An 18,061-nucleotide genomic window follows, 5' to 3' on the forward strand; every position below is an offset into this window, starting at 1 on the left:
CAGCAGTGGAGCATTTCTCCCCCTTAATTCTAGTGGAAAAATCATGGAGTTTCACCCAAGGCTGGTTTAGTATGGGGTGAGTTAAGTCTCAGGCCTACAGTATAACAAACTGCAAGTTTCCATGTCTTTGAGTTTCCTGTCCCCTACTAAACAGTACGGCATGTAGGAAATGAGAAGGCACTTTGTTAATGCAAATTAATTATTATTTTCTGTAAAGTCTGTTGCAAAACATTGTGTCATGTAATCTATGCAATAACATGTGGGCAGACATATTCATTAGATCGTTTCTGGGAGGAGTAACACTGTAAGACAGATTTTTTTTTTTTGTAAACAAAGTAAAACATTTCCTCTGACACATACAGGGACTTTTGATTTGCTGTCCAGATAAGTGTAAGATTCCAAGGGCCTCTATTTGCTCTTGCATCAGTATAAATCCAGAGTAATTTCATGGAAGTCAAAGGAGTTACAACGATGTAAGTGAGTTAGTGAGAGGAGAGTCAAGTGCTAAAATTCATCTTGGTTTTAGTGTTAGCATTATCCTAAACTCTGATCTGTGCCTTTTACCTGTTTGTAGAAAACCTCATGTTATTCTGGAGCAAGCCGATAGTGACAGAAACCATACATAGCCATAAAACTGGTATTACCCAGTAGACAGTTTAAGAAATAAGGTTCCCATTATCTCATTCTTGCTTGTCACTAGCAAAATCTGGACTATGTGTAAGTAAATATCCTAAAAGGCGCTGGAATGAAAGACAAAGCCTTTGTGTGTGCCTTTAAACCACCATTCCTGGAGCACCTTCCACTTCCACTCCTGCTAGATTAGAGAGTTTTTTAGTGCATTCTGGTATTGTTTGCAGCAAAATCCAGAGGTAAATCAAATTCTGCATGTAAAGATTCCATAGTCATTTGCTTGTGCCTGAAACTGCTCATGGGACAGATTCAGTTCATGGTTTGTTGGGCAGAAAAACTGTAAGGACGCTATTATCTACATACAACTATGTGGTATTAAAACAGTTTTTTAGATAAATTTAGATGAAATGCAAAGAGAAACTTCTGAGTGCTGATGAAGAAACAGGGCTTTAGAAGGTCATCACCACTATAATGTTTTTCTTTTTAGCCACTGTTTATAGCACTCTCATCTCAGACTACATTTTCCCCTCGCCAGTTTTGTCCTTTTTTATTTACCAAACACTGATTTCCCCCCTCCCATATTCTGTGTTTTGAATGAAGCTAAAACATGGTTGTATTTGCATACCAGTAACCTCAGTTTATCTAGCACTTCGTGATTGGGGCAAATCTGACATGCTCAGAATTGCATTTAACCAGCTCACTCTTCACCCTGCCCCTTTCCTTACCATGGCAGTGTAGAGGGATTATGCCTCAGGCAGTCTTACTTAGCCTTACTCACACTTTTGTCTGGAACACAAGTCTTTTTCTGCCTTATTGTGCCCTTTGTAATGATCAAGCCAAAATACAATTTAATGGGCCTGTCAACAGTGGCTCTGTTGAATAATGAAGAGCTGATGTTTTAAAATAAAGCTATTTGGGAATCATAAAATTGTTTCATTTAATTTAATTTACAGGATGGATGAGAAGTTTTAGGTTTCTTTTCATTTCTAGTCATATTTCAGGGTTAAGTGTCAAACTAGTGTGTATGTAAACAGGGGAAATGGCATCACGCTTGCAATTAAACATTAAGGAAGTGTCAATTTTGGAATGTACTAAATGTTGTTTTTACAAAATCTCTCCAGCCACCACAGTTGGTGATGAAGGTTATTTCTGAGATTATATGGGAGATCCTCATCTACAATGTGTTGGCCTTTCATATTGCTCATTATGAGTGATTTTAGTGCTGTTGGCAAGGATCTTACGAGATTAATTTGTCAAGAGCGTCTGAGGTGGAATTTCCATTTAAGGAAGGAAGTTGTCTGAATCACATTTTGCTAAATCTATCCCATATTTGCATGTTTTTATTTTAAGGCACAGCTCTGAGCAGGGGATATTCTGTGCATCATCCTGGCCCAGAAGAAGCTCCAGGAGGCCACTGTGCTTTAGTAAGTTCCTGGGAAACACAGCAGCTGTGCCATCCCTTAAGGAGTGCACGGGGGTATGTGGCATAGCAGGGCAACCTTCCTACCCTTTGTGGGGTGGCCTGCACCTCCAGGACTGCTAGCAGGAGAACAAGGAAAATCTATAGGATTAGGAAAGCCTCTCCAAGAAATTCCAAGTCTTTGTCTTTTTTTCTTATTTCCAATCATTTACATAACCAGAAAAAAAGAGAAATATGGCAGTAAACACAAAGGCATTGGTAGCAGATTTCTAGAATACAGGTGAGAATCCCCTTTCCACTGCTGTTTCTTAGCAACAGTTACAACAACAAAAAAGCCAAGACTCTTTCCAATACTATGATGTTGCTATATTTCAAATACTTTTGTCTTACAGAGAGGTTGTTACTTTTAACCACTTCCTGGAAGAGGCAGCTGAGAAAGAGGTCCGTGGGAAAGCCAGGCTCCAACACTTCATTGAGAATCTATTGCAGCGGGTTGATCTGGCAGAAAGACAACTAGAATATTATCAAAATCAGCAGATAATGTGCAATTACAATGATGTCAATGAACACATGGTAAGCACACAAAATTGTCATCTCATGCAGGGGTTCTCAAACTGTGGACCAGGACCCCAAAGTAGGTCATAACCTTGTTTTAATGGGGTCACCAGGGCTGGTGTTAGACTTGTGGGGCCTGGGACAAAAGCTCAAGCTTGGGCTGTGGGGCTCAGGCTTTGGCTTCAGCCCTGGGCAGCAGTGGGGCTCATGTTGCAACCCCAGGCATGGGTTGGTGAGGCTTGAGGTTTGCATCCCTCCCCCACACACACCCAGGTGACGGTGCTCAGATGGGCTGAGGCTTCAATCCCGCCTCCTGGGGTTGTGTAGTAATTTTTGTTGTCCGAAGGGGGTCGTGGTGCAATGAAGTTTGAGAACCCCTGATCTAATGAATTATACTGTAGTTCACTGCTCCAGGGAAAGTACCTGAATTTCAATGTGAATAGACTCAACAAGACTGAATCATTTAGAAACCAATCAGATTGTACTTGTAAAATGTCTGTATTTCTGTGAACTTTTGTTTTATTTGTGTTGTTAAGCTGTTGCTCTACATGGGCAACAAACTGTGCATATGCTGCGTGGTAACTGATAATAGGCGCAGGTCAAGCACTTGTGAATGTTATAGAAACCTGAGAAGTCCTGAGTCACATCTGAATTTTATTTGAAGCTTTAAAATTCTATTTTAATTGTAATGGTAAACAAATTTAAACACAGACCTAAAGTAATGAATTAGATGCGATAATTAAGAGTGGCAGAAGAAAGAGTGCATTTTGTTTTGTAAATCCACAAATGACAGCTAAATAGCTACTGCTGGAAACAAAAGCATTACACACCACTCTAAACATTACTAGTAATGGACAGGCAATGCTCCATGTCCATCATTCCTCGATCTCTAGCCGGGACTGATTACAAAGGTATCATTAGTGATGTGGATACCAGCCACATTTAAATTAATGGGAATTAGGCAACGCCCTTTGAGGATCTGGGCCACAGAAATGTAGTACAGGTTACTGAACAGCCAATAGACGGTAACCCCTACCAATATGGGTTGTATACAAAGCTTTAACCTAGCAGTAGAGTTGAATGAGTAGCTGATATTTTGGTTCAGGAACTGAACTAAAAAATCTCCCCCTCCCAAAAAATTTGAGTTAATTTAAAACCAAAAAACCTGATTTTTTCCAGTTTTTCTTGCCAAAATGAAAAAAAAACAAAATAATAATTTTGGATCAAAAATACTTATGAAACATAACTGAAAAAATGTGGTATTTTGGGGGCATGTCACCCCTTTTGTTTAAAATACAGCTCCATTTTTAAATAAAACATTGTTTCAAAATGTTTCATTTCAAAAAGGTCCAAACTAAACCTTATGACTTTTTAAAAAATATTTTCACATTTTTTGGCTGAAACTATGTGCCAAATTTGATGCACATTTTGCAAATTCAAAAATGTTTCGCTCCCTCCCCCCTCCCCCGCCCCCCCCCCCAATGTATTTTTGGGCAAATTTACTATTTGCAGAAAAATGTCACTTATCTCTACCTAGCAGTGAAAAACTCACTTATGACTTTGGCTGATGTATCTATAAATGTAGCTGCACTGTACAACTATTTATGCAGAGAATTAAGAATTCCACTATTTTTTTTAAAGATTTCATGCCATCCAGTCATGTGGCTGGGGGAGCAACACATACAGAAGCTCAGTTCATCCCAACCCCATTCCTTCCCTACCACTCAGCCAGACTTCATTATTCCTCACTTTCTCCTTCCCATATTTGGCTACTGCTGTCCTTTTCCTCTCTTCTCTATGATTGCCATCATTTGCTGAAAAGAAAATGCAGGCAATCTTAGAGAAGAGAGGAAAAGGACAGCAGTAGCCAAAGATGGGAAGGAGAAAGTGAGGAATAATGAAACGTCCATCTGCCCTTTTGCTGAAAGGTCTTGCCTTTGGGACAAATAGCCGATATAATTTTTTCCATTAATAACCACTACTATTACTTTGAGTCAGTAATTTCCCTCTAATATACTACATTTGTGTGGCAAGCTTCATCTACAAGAATTCCAAAGGACTTTTGACATTTAAATGGATACAGAGGACAAACTGTACCTAGAATGGACTTCATCCATCATGGAAATGCAGCTACGTTAGGTGAAAAAAGCAACTACTGTTTGTCTGCACACAGTGCTTAAAGGTAGTTTAAGGGCAGAAAGCAAAGGTCACCTTAACTTGAAATAGAAGGATCTTTTGGTAGGTACTGAAATAACATGAGAGTAGAAATTTGGTATGGAAACCAAGCTGATATCTCAGAAAGTGCTGAGAGATCTTTAAAGAAGACTATGGGTAAGAACCTTTGTTTTAAATTGCATCTGAAAGAGTACTTCCAATAGCACAGTACCTTTTAACAGCATACTGATCTATTGTCTCATGGAGGGAGCACTGCCTTCTGAATCAGCTGCACTACCAAACGCTGACCAGCCTGACCTTCCTGAGTTCACCAAGTTACCACAGAAACCAACATGGTGTGACTACAGGCACACTCATCCTAATAGACTCAAAAGACAATGGAAATCAGATCAAAACTCCAACAGAAAAGAGTAAAAAAATACAGGGGTGGGGGAAGGATTTACTGGACCAATAATTATTTTTAAATGCTGAATTTGGGAGACAAATTTATTTCAGGATCAAACTTTCAGCTGTGGACACTAGTTTTTTGTGAGTATATTAGACAATTAGAAATCTAAACACTCACTACAAATGTGCTAATAGTTGTGCAGGAGACAAAATTTATTGTGTAAGTTTACAGGTTGTGTCAACAGTAAATGCCTTCAAAGTCATTTGTCCTCGGGCTTGTCTTCACTACCCGCCTGGATCAGCGGGTAGAAATCGATCTCTTGGGGATCTAATTATCGCGTCTCGTCAGGACGCGACAATCGATCCCCGAATTGACACGCATACTTCACCAGCGCAGGTCGGAGTAAGTGCCGTCGACGGGGGAGCCGCGGGGGTCGATTTGCTGCCGTCCTCACAGCGGGGTAAGTCGGCTCGGATACGTCAAATTCAGCTACTTTATTCGCCTAGCTGAATTTGCGTATCTTAAATCGATCCCTCCCCCCCAGTGTAGACCTAGCCCTCTTGATTCTAAGAGCATTATTTTCTTTTTGAAATGTGTGTTGTCCAAAAGTTGTTACTATCTGATGGCTTTTAGCCATAGCTGGAGTCCTATGTGAAATGATTATTTGGTGTCTTAGTCCCCTTCTCAGTGAACAACAGTGATTAGTGACAGGTTTCAGAGTGGTAGCCATGTTAGTCTGTATCAGTAAAAACAACGAGGAGTCCTTGTGGCACCTTAGAGACTAACAAATTTGGGCATAAGTTTTCATGGGATGTAACCCACTTCATCAGATGAATGGATTGGAAAATACAGTAAGCAGGTATAAATATACAGCACATGAAAAGATAGGAGTTGCCTTACCAAGTGGGGGTTCAGTGCTAACGAGGCCAATTCAATTAGGGTGGATGTGGCCCATTCTCAACAGTTGACAAGAAGGTGTGAATATCAACAGTGAGAAAATTATTTTTTGTAACCCAGCCACTCCCAGTCTTTATTCAGGCTTAATTTGATGGTGTCAAGTTTACAAATTAATTCCAGTTCTGCAGCTTCTTGTTGAAGAATGGCAACTTTTAAGTCTGTTATTGAGTGTTCAGGGAGACTGAAGTGCTCTCCTACTGGATTTTGAATGTTACAATTCTTGATGTCTGATTTGTGTCCATTTATTCTTTTGCATAGAGACTGTCCAGGTTGGCCAATGTACATGGCAGAGGGGCATTGCTGGCACATGATGGCATATATCACATTGGTAGATGTGCAGGTGAACAAGCCCTTCACGGTGTTGCTGATGTAGTTGGGTCCTTTGAATAGATATGCAGACAAAATTGGCAACAGGGTTTGTTGCAGGGGTTGGTGTTTCTGTTGTGTGGTGTGTAGTTGCTGGTGAGTATTTGCTTCATGTTGGGGGGCTGTCTGTAAGCAAGGACTAGCCTGTCTCCCAAGGTCTGTGAGAGTGAGGAATCATCCTTCAGGATAGATTGTAGATCCTTGATGATGCGCTGGAGAGGTTTTAGTTGGGAGCTGTAGGTGACTGATAGTGGCGTTGTTACTTTCTTTGTTGGGTCTGTCCTGTAGAAGGTGACTTCTGGGTACCATTCTGGTTCCGTCAATCTGTTTCTTCACTTCTCCAGGTGGGTATTGTAGTTTTAAGAATGCCTGATAGAGATCCTGTAGGTGTTTGTCTCGGTCTGAGGGACTGGAGCAAATGCGCTTGTATCTGAGGGCTTGGCTGTAGACAATGGATCATGTGATGTGGTCTGGATGAAAGCTGGAGGCATGTAGGTAAGTATAGCGGTCAGTAGGTTTCCAGTACAGAGTGGTGTTTATGTGACCATCGCTTATTTGTACTGTAGTGTCCAGGAAGTGGATCTCTTGTGTGGACTGGGTCACTACAAAACATTTTTCCTCTGTTGATACTCACACCTTGTCAACTGCTGGGAATGGGCCACATCCACCCTAATTGAATTGGCCTCGTTAGCACTGACACCCCCCCTCCCCACACTTGGTAAGGCAACTCCCATCTTTCATGTGCTGTATATGTATACCTGCTTACTGTATTTTCCAGTCCATGCATCTGATGAAGTGGGTTATATCCCACGAAAGCTTATGCCCAAATAAATTTGTTAGTCTCTAAGGTGCCACAAGGGCTCCTCATTGTTTTTAGTGATTATTGAGCAACACAAATACCGCCCCAACCTTTGGCACTAATCGGCTCTCCATTAGCAATTTCAGTAGCAAGATCAAAAAATGAATGAACATGGAAATGGAACTCCCCAGGGCATCAATGAGAGTCAAGCACATTGGTTGGACAATAGCAGGGAGACATGGTCCGTCATTGCTGTCTATTTTTAAAGATCTCCAGAGCTGTCAATATGGCACCTTTCAGAAGCACTAAAATTCACATTAATATTTGGAAAGGGAAGTGTTTAATTTGGGGCTTCAGGCAGGCAATGTTGGTAGATATTGGGAGTTCTAACAGTGTATTGTACTTGAATTCAGTCATGGACAGATCATTGATTGGAAGGGCATGAGAGATCACAGTAGACCTCCTGTGAATTGAGGAATTGCAAAATGGACAAAATGTGATCCAGGAAGCTGGTGCAATGCCACCCAGATGCATAAAACCATTCCCCGACCCCAGCAGAGAATGTTTTCCTCTCCAGTTTTCTTTAGGCCCCATTCCTATACAGTGCTCAAACTTCAGAGCATTGTGCTGCAGGTAGGGTTGAAGGTTAGGGAGAGGAAAGCAAAAATTGTGGATCTTTGTTATTCTTTGCTAATATTTAACTCGGGTTTTGCCACAAAACTCTTGCAATGCAAAAGTTGGGATTTTGGCATGGCTCTTTGGCCTGCTATTTGGGGGGATAAAGTCAGAGTATTTGAAAACACTGTTCAGGAAGACTTATTACTTGAGTCAAATGTGTCAATCCTTTCATCTTGCCATATGGCCTGATACTGCAGTCCTTACTCAAGCAAAACTCCCTTTGACAGTCTTGCTTGAATAAGGACTGTAAGAATGGCTCAGACTGACTGTGTATGATTATCCCATGCAGAAAAACAGATAACAATTCTGAGACTGGAAACCCTCCAGTGAATGCTGCTCTTGGCATAGCTGAGAATGTAGCTTAGAGAGTTTTAGTTGTTCTTGTAGAATAAATATATTTTGGCAAAATTAAAGGTTGTGAAGGAAAATTTATTTAATCCAGTTTAATGGGGAACAATGGCTTATTAATTATCTTGAACACAATAATTACTTCTCATTGTATCTAGACTGTATAATCAAATGTGAAGTACCTACAGTCAGCCTTTGCTATTCTTCTTTAGCAATTTACTTTGATTATAGTTACAATAAAAAAATTGTAAATACCTGCTGGTAAATGAACTAACAAGGCATGCATAATTACAAGATTTAAGATTATTTATTAAATTGGAAGAGTTGTTAGTAGGAAAAGAAACAAAGAATTTTTTGTTTAAATGTTCCTAGTGGTGAAAGAAGGGAAAGATGGAAATATGATTCTGCATACTGAATATACAAAATTGTTTTTGTAACTAGAATAGTTTAAAAATATTCCACTATTGCACTTCAGTCATTTTAAATTTGGCTTTAAATTTTAATTGAATTAAAAATATGAGCAACTGGACTAAAATATACAGCTGGAAGATAATTTCATAGCCTTTGGGCTGGTCTACACGGGGAAGCGTATAGCGTAGCTGAAGTCGAAGTATCTTGGATCGAATTACCTGGGGTCCACACGGCACGGAATCGACGGCCGTGGCTCCCCCGTCAACTGCGCTACCACCGCTCACTGTGGTGGAGTTCCGGAGTCGACGGTGAGCGCGTTCGGGGATCGATTGCTACCCGCTGATACGGCGGGTAGTGAAGACGTACCCTTAGATTGCATGGCCTCAAGATGAGAGAATAACAGTGGCTTAACTAAGGAGTTTAGGTGGGTGAGGTAATATTTTTTATCGAAACAACTTCTGTTGTTGAGAGAGAAGCTTTCAAGCCACACAGAGCTCTGCTTCAGGTTTGCAAATTACACCTACAGTTGCAGTGTACACATAGCTAAAAGTGACCAGATGACCCAAAATATGGGTTTTGTATTTAAAAAGAAATCCCTTTATTTGTTTCCAAACAAACTGTTATTAAGCTATGACAAACGTCCAATAACTACTTCTTTTCTTCCACTACAAATACTGGGCTACATGCTAACAATATGTAGAATTTACTGCATAGGAGTTAGGAAGCACTGCAAGTTTCCACCTGTTGAATTTCCTAACTTTGAGGAGGACAAAATAAATCTCTCTTCTTTCCCCTCAACCCCTAGAGCAGGCAATGAGTTCCACCTCTTAACATACTGATGTCCTGAAATCTGTGTAGTCTAGGGGTGCCCCTGACTGAGGTTAAAGTTAAACACATGTGTAGATCTTTGCAGGATCAGAGCCTTAGATATACGTTGTTTTTTATAGATATTAAGTGATTTAAAGTATCAGGGGTTAGCCGTGTTAGTCTGTATCTACAAAAACAACAAGGAGTCTGGTGGCATCTTAAAGACTAACAGATTTATTTGGGCATAAGCTTTCGTGGGTAAAAACCTCACTTCTTCAGATGCATTTAAGTGATTTAAATGACCAAAGACCACTGTGCATAGGTGGCATGTGAGTTTTTTGTTTCGGGAGGCTACACCCAGGAGCGCCAGAAGCTCCCTAGAAGTGGCGGGGCCACAGGAGCCCAGACAGTTCCCCCTGCTTCCCCGCTCTGGCCCTCTCCCTGAGGCCCCACCCCGCCGCTCGCTTCTCTAAGCCCTCCCCCCCACCCGTCAATCGCCCTTAAGGCACGAAAAAAGTGGGAAGGCTTGTGTATGTCATTTCATTTTGCTATTATCTTCATTTATCTATATGTCCTCCCCTTTTTTTCCTGCCTTAAGGGCAAACGATGGACTGGAGGGGGCGGAAAGGAGCGAGCAGGAGGCAGGGCCTCAGGAGAAGAGGAGCCAGGGTGGAGTGACATGGAATGGTGGTGGTGCCCCCCCGCCGCCGCCACTTCTGGGAGCTTCCGGTGCTCCTGCTCCCAAGGCACAAAGGCGGCAGGCAGGCACGCCTCCAAAGGGAGGTGACTCACCTCCATCATTTGCCCCCTACATGGCCTGTCTTTTTTATTTTAGGGAGGCTTAGCCTCTCTAAGCCTCTTATACGCGCCACTCATGTCACTATGATATTTGCTCATAATATGAACATTTCTGTTTTTTTTCCAGTTTACAGACCTCTCATCAAATAAGAAACCCAGATGCCTGTATGTATGTCATTTCATTTTTCTATCATTTAAACATGCTTGTATTTTAACATGCTTACATTTCTGCGTATGCTGTATAACCCTGATCCTAAGTCCATTACACTGACTTCCGTGGGCTTTGGAGCAGGTCCTATATTTGATGATATATATGCATTTTGCATAATAAAGGAAAACCAGGTGTTTTGCTAAATTAAAAATAAACATTTTATTCAAGAAAAAATAGAATCCTTTTATGCCAATAAATTACTGCTTCCTGTTTGACTGTATGAGGTTTTCACAAAGTTTGAATCTACCAAATGAACACGTACTAAGTTTCAGATGAAAATGTCTTTAACATTCTGTCATGGACATTCTTGAGTACCATATACGGGAGATTTATACTTGCCATTTATGTCAGATTTTTTTAAAGGGGGCACAACTTAAAAATACCATATTATGAACAAAATTTCCTGACCTATATAGTATGTGACTAAAACAGCTTCAGTTTTTAAAATCAAATTTAAAAATGCAACTTACACCTCTACCCTGATATAACGCTGTCCTCGGGAGCCAAAAAATCTTACCATGTTATAGGTGAAACCACGTTATATCGAACTTGCTTTGATCCACCGGAGCGTGCAGCCCCGCCCCCCCCCAGAGTGCTGCTTTACCACGTTATATCCAAATTCGTGTTATATCGGGTCGTGTTATATCAGGGTAGAGGTGTTCTTTTCACTTTGTTTATTTTTTAATTTCTTAGCTTGGACAATGAAAATTATTGGAATCAGTTTCACTTTTGCCGATAGTGTAGGAATTATTAATTAACAGTGCAGGAGTTGGTGATTTTTGTGTTGTTTTTTTAACAATTTATTCCATTTGAAGTTTTTCTAAAAAATCATGAAACATTTCTCTACTGGTTTTAGATTAGTAAAAACAAACTTTTTTTCAAAAACCTCTATTTGAGCTGACAGTGTCTCTAAATTTCAGACCCCTATCACTGTTTATATCATTGGAAGAAGTGGGAGAATGCATGAAATGAAACATGATGTGACACATTCACCTAAGTGGTTATAACTCCACTGGAGTCAATGGAGTTGCACCCACTTATGTCAGCATTGTAGAAATAAGACATATCAGGCCCAGTTCAATAAAACTTATGTATTGAAATCAGATGTGGGTAAGTGACATGGACATGGATAATTGACGGGATTGGTAACAGCATATACAAGCCACTGGTTTAAAGCAGCACAGTTTAGCAGAATCCAGTAGTTGCCACCATCTGCTGGGATTTCAGTGGCCTATATGAAATAACTTGCAGGTATTCATCCAGCCACTGATAAGCAGTTGTCCTTATGAAAAACACCATTAGAACGCGCACTGATTAGCACCCCAGCAATCTCAGCAGATACACCAAGGACTGAATCAGCAGATGGACTGAAATTACCTGCTATTTTATAGAGATGGTTACCACAAACAGAGCTGAGGCAGTATGGGGAAGCTCCTATTGCTGCTATGCCTGTTCTGCGGATGAAGAGATAACTTCAGTTTCCATAACTGTCAAGCCAGCTGTTTTTGAGATCACATTACAAATTAAGTTAAAGGTAAAAGAGTTAAGCAAGCATTATATGCATCAGCTGATTTGACATACTGTATCTCTATAGTTTACTCTCCATAAAACAAATATGTTGGCAATTCGATGAAGTTTCAACTACAAAAGAATTTTTCTACAATATTTTTATTTTTAAAAAGTAGCATTGTGGGTCACTGGTTGTTCAAGCAAGAGAACCAGGTTTGAGTCCCACCAACACTCTGGGAGGAGAATCCTCATTTGGTGTAAGCAGCTATAGCCCCACTGGGCCTATAACATTTTACATCAGTGTCCTACCACCTTATGTCAGAATGTGCTACTAATTAGAGGTGAAACCGAGGATAGGACAGTTGTCAGAACCAACTGTCAAAAGATGTCAAATGCATCTTTGCTGTAATAACTCAGTAACTCTCACTGTACACTATCTCAGCATCTAGCAACACAGACTAGTTCATAACTGGTTGGTGTGATCTTTTACCATTATGATCTGTTTTAATAAGATAAAAAGTATTTTTAAATACATTGAAGTTTTTTTAAGTTAATTTGCCTTCCATATGCACTGAAGTCTATAACCATGAGGACTGTAAATCATTTGTGTCTGTAACCGTGTAGCACCCACCTCTCATGAGTCCCCCTTCTGGTCCGATGTGTCTTCGGTCGTTAGCCAGTCCTGGCCGTGGTATTGAGGCATGCTTTCTCCAGTAAATGGTTTATTAAAAGTACAAAGACATTTGCTAATGCTTAATAACAACCCAGTTGAGTTTCGGTGTGGTGCTTTCTAACAGGCAGATTGGCATTTTCCTCATTCCAACCCCCTCTTTTCTGTTGTTATAAACTGTAAATTAGAGACATAGGTCCGATCTGTGTCACACTGCCATTTAATTTCTATGAGGTTTGGACACCTAACTCCCTTTAAAAATATCACCCTTGATATATTTTGTTTTGAATAACATTACTGAGTACAGTAATAATGTGACTGAAATCATACTTTGGGATAGGTCTATAATTTGCCTCTGCCTTGAGAACAAATGAGTCAGCTTCACGATGTTATATTTGACAAATACAAACCGCCATATCTTTCAACATCAACCAATTAATTGGTCCAACATACAGTTCCATGAATGCAATGTCTTAAAGCAGCAGTCACAGTGACATCTGTAACAATTTTCTGTTCCTATGGACAAGATTTCACACTGGGCTACATTTGAAGGAAAAGAAGATTATTTATAGAAAATTTATCTTGCCAGTAGTTTTCTGTACTCTTCCTGCTATTACTGAATCATTTAAGTTGGACCTAATCCTCCAGTCATTCGCTGAGCAGAACTTTCACATTGAACAAAGTATTAGGCCATGCTACAGTTTCAAAATGTTTATGGCTAGTGTTCTAAAATTGAAGTTCAAACATAAAAAATATAGCCTGCAACATGGAACTCTGATTAATTGGCAATGCTGCTTGGAATTCTATGAATATGGGGTTTGAATTGCATGCATTTGACCAGTTGCACCTTTTTCTAGAAAGGTCTATCAAATGTGCAGTACAGTTTAATGTTCTGTACAATTAATACTATGAGGTTTGCAGAAAGAATAAGATTTGGAAAATGGTAGCCCTTACACAGATTGATTTATGTCAAACCAGCTGTTCTTTGCTTCATTTGCAGTATTTGGGTAGACATGTGTTGGTGCCTTACATTGAGTAATACTGTTTTTATAGTATGCATATCTACTGTAAATGTTTCAATATGCTGTAAAAATGGAATTGTCATGGTTTTATTTAATAAAAATGCGACAATATTTTTAAATGTTGGGTTCAAGATAGAATTTCAGAATAGAGCACCTGGTTTTGCTCTCACTTACAATGGTGTCGATCTGAAGTAGCTCTGTTCAAGTCAATTTACTTCAATAAAGTCACACTAGGCATGAACTAGGACAAACAAAAGAAGGGGGAGGAGGTTGGCTTGTTTATAGGCTTACATTCTTTTTCTTTTCCCCAAACCAATTACTTATTACTATTGATCCACACACACCCCAAAAATTCAGAATTAAGGTTAACTCAACAAGCATGATTTAAAAACTAAAAAACTTCCTCAATTGGTCAGCCAGCCAGAGGCTTCAGACTTGAATTTGCAATACTGACTGTCGGCTGGCTTACAAATAAAAGGCAGAACACCCCCAGGGGGATCTGCCAGCACCACAGCAACCAAAGATCCAGCTGAGTGCCCACCACTGAGACATCACCAGAGTCCCACTCCCCTCTCTCCACTGCAGTATAGGTCAATATTATTATTTAAAAATCAGGGTGAAATTCATCCTTCGCAGAGGGAAGTCCTGTGCACCACTTAAGTCCCTTAAATCCCTTTAAGATATCAAATTAGGACACGTATGCCTTGTGCTGGCCCGCAGCACATGGACAAATTTCACTCTAAATGAACACGCACTGAAAGTGCATCCGATAATGCACATAGCGATCTAGTAAGAAATGTGAATGTCTATATTTCCTTGGAGTAAAGGGAAACTACTATATGTTAGTCTCAACTCTTACATAACACTCTCCAAAGCAAAAGAACAATTTACAGTTGTCATTCTAAAAATGCTATTTTTACCATGCAATGCCCCGGTAGCTGCAAGTGCTCAGCACCTTTAAAAATCAGACCATTTGCCACCTTTGCAAAATCTGACTGACTTTTTTTTTAATTTCAGAAGCCGAGGAAATCAGCATGGTTCATATAATATACCTGATGCAAAACCTCATTCCCTTCAAAAAGGTAGACTGTTCCTAAAGAAAACCAAGGATGAGAAGAACAGCATCCAGCCAGTTATATTCTTCTATGAGCCTGTTGACTGCTCAAGAGAGCTATGGAGGCCACAGAAAAAAGGTGAACCTGTGAGTGCTGCCCGAAAGGTGAATTCAAAATCCAAGCAGGGTAAAAAAGGCAAATAGCTACAGTAACAGATTATATTATATAACAACATGCAGGAGCTACTGGCACAAGGCTTCAACAAAACAGATATTGAATCATGTCTGTTAGCTAAGCATTGTACTTTTTCTTATTCATTTGTTCATGCCATAAAATATTAAATATAAATATATATATAATATATACAGTATGAAAGAATATTTATATTATTTAGTAATTTTGTTTCCATTGGAGGGTCTATAAGTGAAGTAACATTTATTTATGTCAGTTTGCATTTGATTTTTCTATTTATGTAATGCTAGAGCCTATTGAAAATGATCCCAGTATCTTGCTGTATGCTATTGTGGCCATATGTTTTATAACCAGATATTTTAGTGGCAGTATGTGGTTTACTAATCTAATTTTCATCCATGTCATTGCATTAGTTCAGAAGAATCCATTTAATTGGCATCCTGATACTCAGTCTTTGCACTTAATTGGTGTGATTGCCAGGAAATATGTTCAATGACAAATCACTACATATACCAGCACACTTAGTTGTGAGAAGTGCATTTTAGTGTAATCCTACAGTGCTGTCTTCAAAGCTGTTCATAGCAGCAGATTGGTATTTGCAATCCTGAATTTTCTCTGTACAGCCCTGCATGTTCATTTCATGCTCCTTCCATGCTTTACTATAGCTCCTATTGGGATCCAAGAAGTGGGCAGGCTTTGCCCACCCACTGCTAAAGGATCTCCCCCCACCCAGCCTAAGGGGGGTCCACAGGACCTGGAGACCAAAAAATTACAGGGGACAACTAATAAAAGAACAGGGACAGGAGTGAGGTCAAAGGGTGCTTTACTATAGCTGCTAAACAAATTGATTTTACTCAGGGCCAAATTCCAAGCTTGTGTAAATTACACAGATCAATTAACTTCAGTGCTTGCTTTGAAAATGCTGCATGCTTTGTATTTTCAGTACCGTTTCAACTTCTGCCATTGTTGATCAGCAGGAATTGAACTGAGGCCTACAATCAGAAGCTACTTTGTCCATGTCTACACTGCAGTTAGACATCTGCAGCTGGTCCATGTCAGCTGATGCGGGCTCACGCCAGGGCTCAGGCTGAGGGGTTGTTCAATTGCAGTGTAAATGTTTGGACTCAGACTACAGCCCGAGTTCTGGTACCCTCCCACTTTGTAGGGTCTTAGAGCTCAGACTTCAGCCCAAGCCTAAACGTCTACACTGCAATTAAACAGCTTCCCAGACCGAGTCAGCTGGCACAGGCCAGCCTCAGGTGTCTAACTGCAGAGTAGACATACCCTTTGAGCTAACGGAATAACTCCATTACCAAGTAGCAGTAGTAGTTTCTTTCCCTCTGTGGATCAGCAGCTAGAGGGAAAGATAAGTTACGCTATGTGCCAGCATGTTCCACTGTAATATGTGTTTTTAGGCAATTAATGAATATTTACCAGCACAGTGTACTACATGATCCTCTTAATTGGGATGATAATTGAGGACCCAATCTTGCTAATTTTTATCTGTATGAATACTCCTTTCACACACTAATACTCCCATGGATTTCAAATAAATACATACGAGTACGGATGTTAGAAAGGATTGCAGGATTGGAACCTTAACTGGAATGTCTCTACTTCCACTGGTTTGTGCCAATTAAAAGGATTCTACTTGATCATAATGTTCTTCAGAATTCATTTTGTGTGTATATTTTTGGTAGCATTAATCCTTATGCCAAGTTTATAAATATTAGCATCCTGTTGAGATTACTGGCAAGAACTGTTTTCTTGAGAAGAGAATAAATAGCCGAGTCAAGTCTCTGTTTACTTTATTTTTTAAATGCTCTTAACAGACGTAAATTGTCTTTGTGGAAGCTGGTTTTTAAAGTACATATATAAAGATGTGCAGAAAATGTTACTTGTTTTTTATAATTATGACTGTAAGCATAACTGAGTGAGAAGAAGCAGAAGAAAACATATCACCATGACTATTGCTGCAATAAACTCTAGATTTGCAATATATTTGATGTAGACGATAACTAATATGCTAAAATGCAGGAAACAACAAATGTCACATTTTTCATTGTATATAATTCCCAGAGTGTATCATAGTGAAGAATGAAACGATTGAGTTCTCACTTTTATTTAAGATAATGTATATGGAACTATCACGTGTGTTTAAACTTTCATAACACTGTTTCAACTGAAAGTCACAGTGTAAAAAAAATCAGGTATTTAAATTGTTGACATTTTAATATATGTTTAGATATCTCATTGTCAAATTTAACGTTATGTCATGTTAGATGTCATGTGCTGGTAAAAAAAATGATTTGTTAATTGTATTGCATGCTGTTTTTTGTCTGATGAGAACCATCTTTTGCAATCCATGCAGCCAAAAATTCTTTAAACTTTTCTACTGCTTCCCACATTATCAGCTTTCTTAGAAAAAAATTGCCGATCTTTTACTGCAGATAATAAAAGGGGATGTTTAGAAAGAATTTAAGTAAAACCCATTAGCCCACTCTTTATTAGTCAAAAGTAAAAGTAGTCTTTTTATTTTTCAGTACCTTGTCTACTTTTTTTGGATGATAAGTCACCAAAGTTAAGCACAACTATTCATATTTCATGCATGAGAGGCTTATTTTATTATTTATCATCACTTGAAATCTTTACTATAAGTTGTCCTTTAAAAAAAAGTTGCATGTTCTTTAACTTCCTAAATCCTAAATTGTTAAAGACACCATTTGCTGAATCAGTGCCAAACTAGTCAGTTGCAAAGAAGTTGAAATATACTGTAACCCCCAGAAAAAGAATGTAGAATATAAAAATTCTAAAATAAAGCTATATTTCTCAGGTATTGTGTTTATGAACTATGTAATAGTACAATGCATGTTTTTTGCAATGATGGCAGGCAGGGGCATGAATACAAAAGAAAAATATCCCCCCTGATGGCACTGTTCATTAGTTAGTTGCTTGTTACATAAATGAGACAAGATGGATAAGGTCATATCTTTTATTGGACCAACTCTGTAGGTGAGAGAGACAAGTTTTTGAGAAGAACTCTGAAGAAGAGCTCTGTGGAGCTCAAAAG

At 39.4% G+C, this 18,061-nt stretch overlaps 1 protein-coding gene across 2 annotated transcripts in view; it reads left to right on the forward strand.

Moving 5' to 3' along the window:
- Window positions 1–17,823, forward strand: part of ZNF365 (zinc finger protein 365) — a 28,421-nt gene extending 10,598 nt beyond the window's left edge. Inside the window, exons 3-5 of one of the 2 annotated variants that reach the window (XM_005294317.3) lie at window positions 2,443–2,623; window positions 10,460–10,497; window positions 14,762–17,823. In XM_005294317.3, the coding sequence (XP_005294374.2) occupies window positions 2,443–2,623; window positions 10,460–10,497; window positions 14,762–15,002 (460 nt within the window). In that variant the 3' untranslated portion in view covers window positions 15,003–17,823. Of the gene's footprint in view, window positions 1–2,442; window positions 2,624–10,459; window positions 10,502–14,761 lie in introns of both variants that reach the window. The other variant, XM_024101180.3, reaches the window with a different exon arrangement.
- Window positions 17,824–18,061: the final 238 nt, after the last annotated feature.

The sequence above is a fragment of the Chrysemys picta genome, chromosome 7 (genome assembly GCF_011386835.1).
Source record: "Chrysemys picta bellii isolate R12L10 chromosome 7, ASM1138683v2, whole genome shotgun sequence".
Taxonomy (NCBI): domain Eukaryota; kingdom Metazoa; phylum Chordata; order Testudines; family Emydidae; genus Chrysemys; species Chrysemys picta.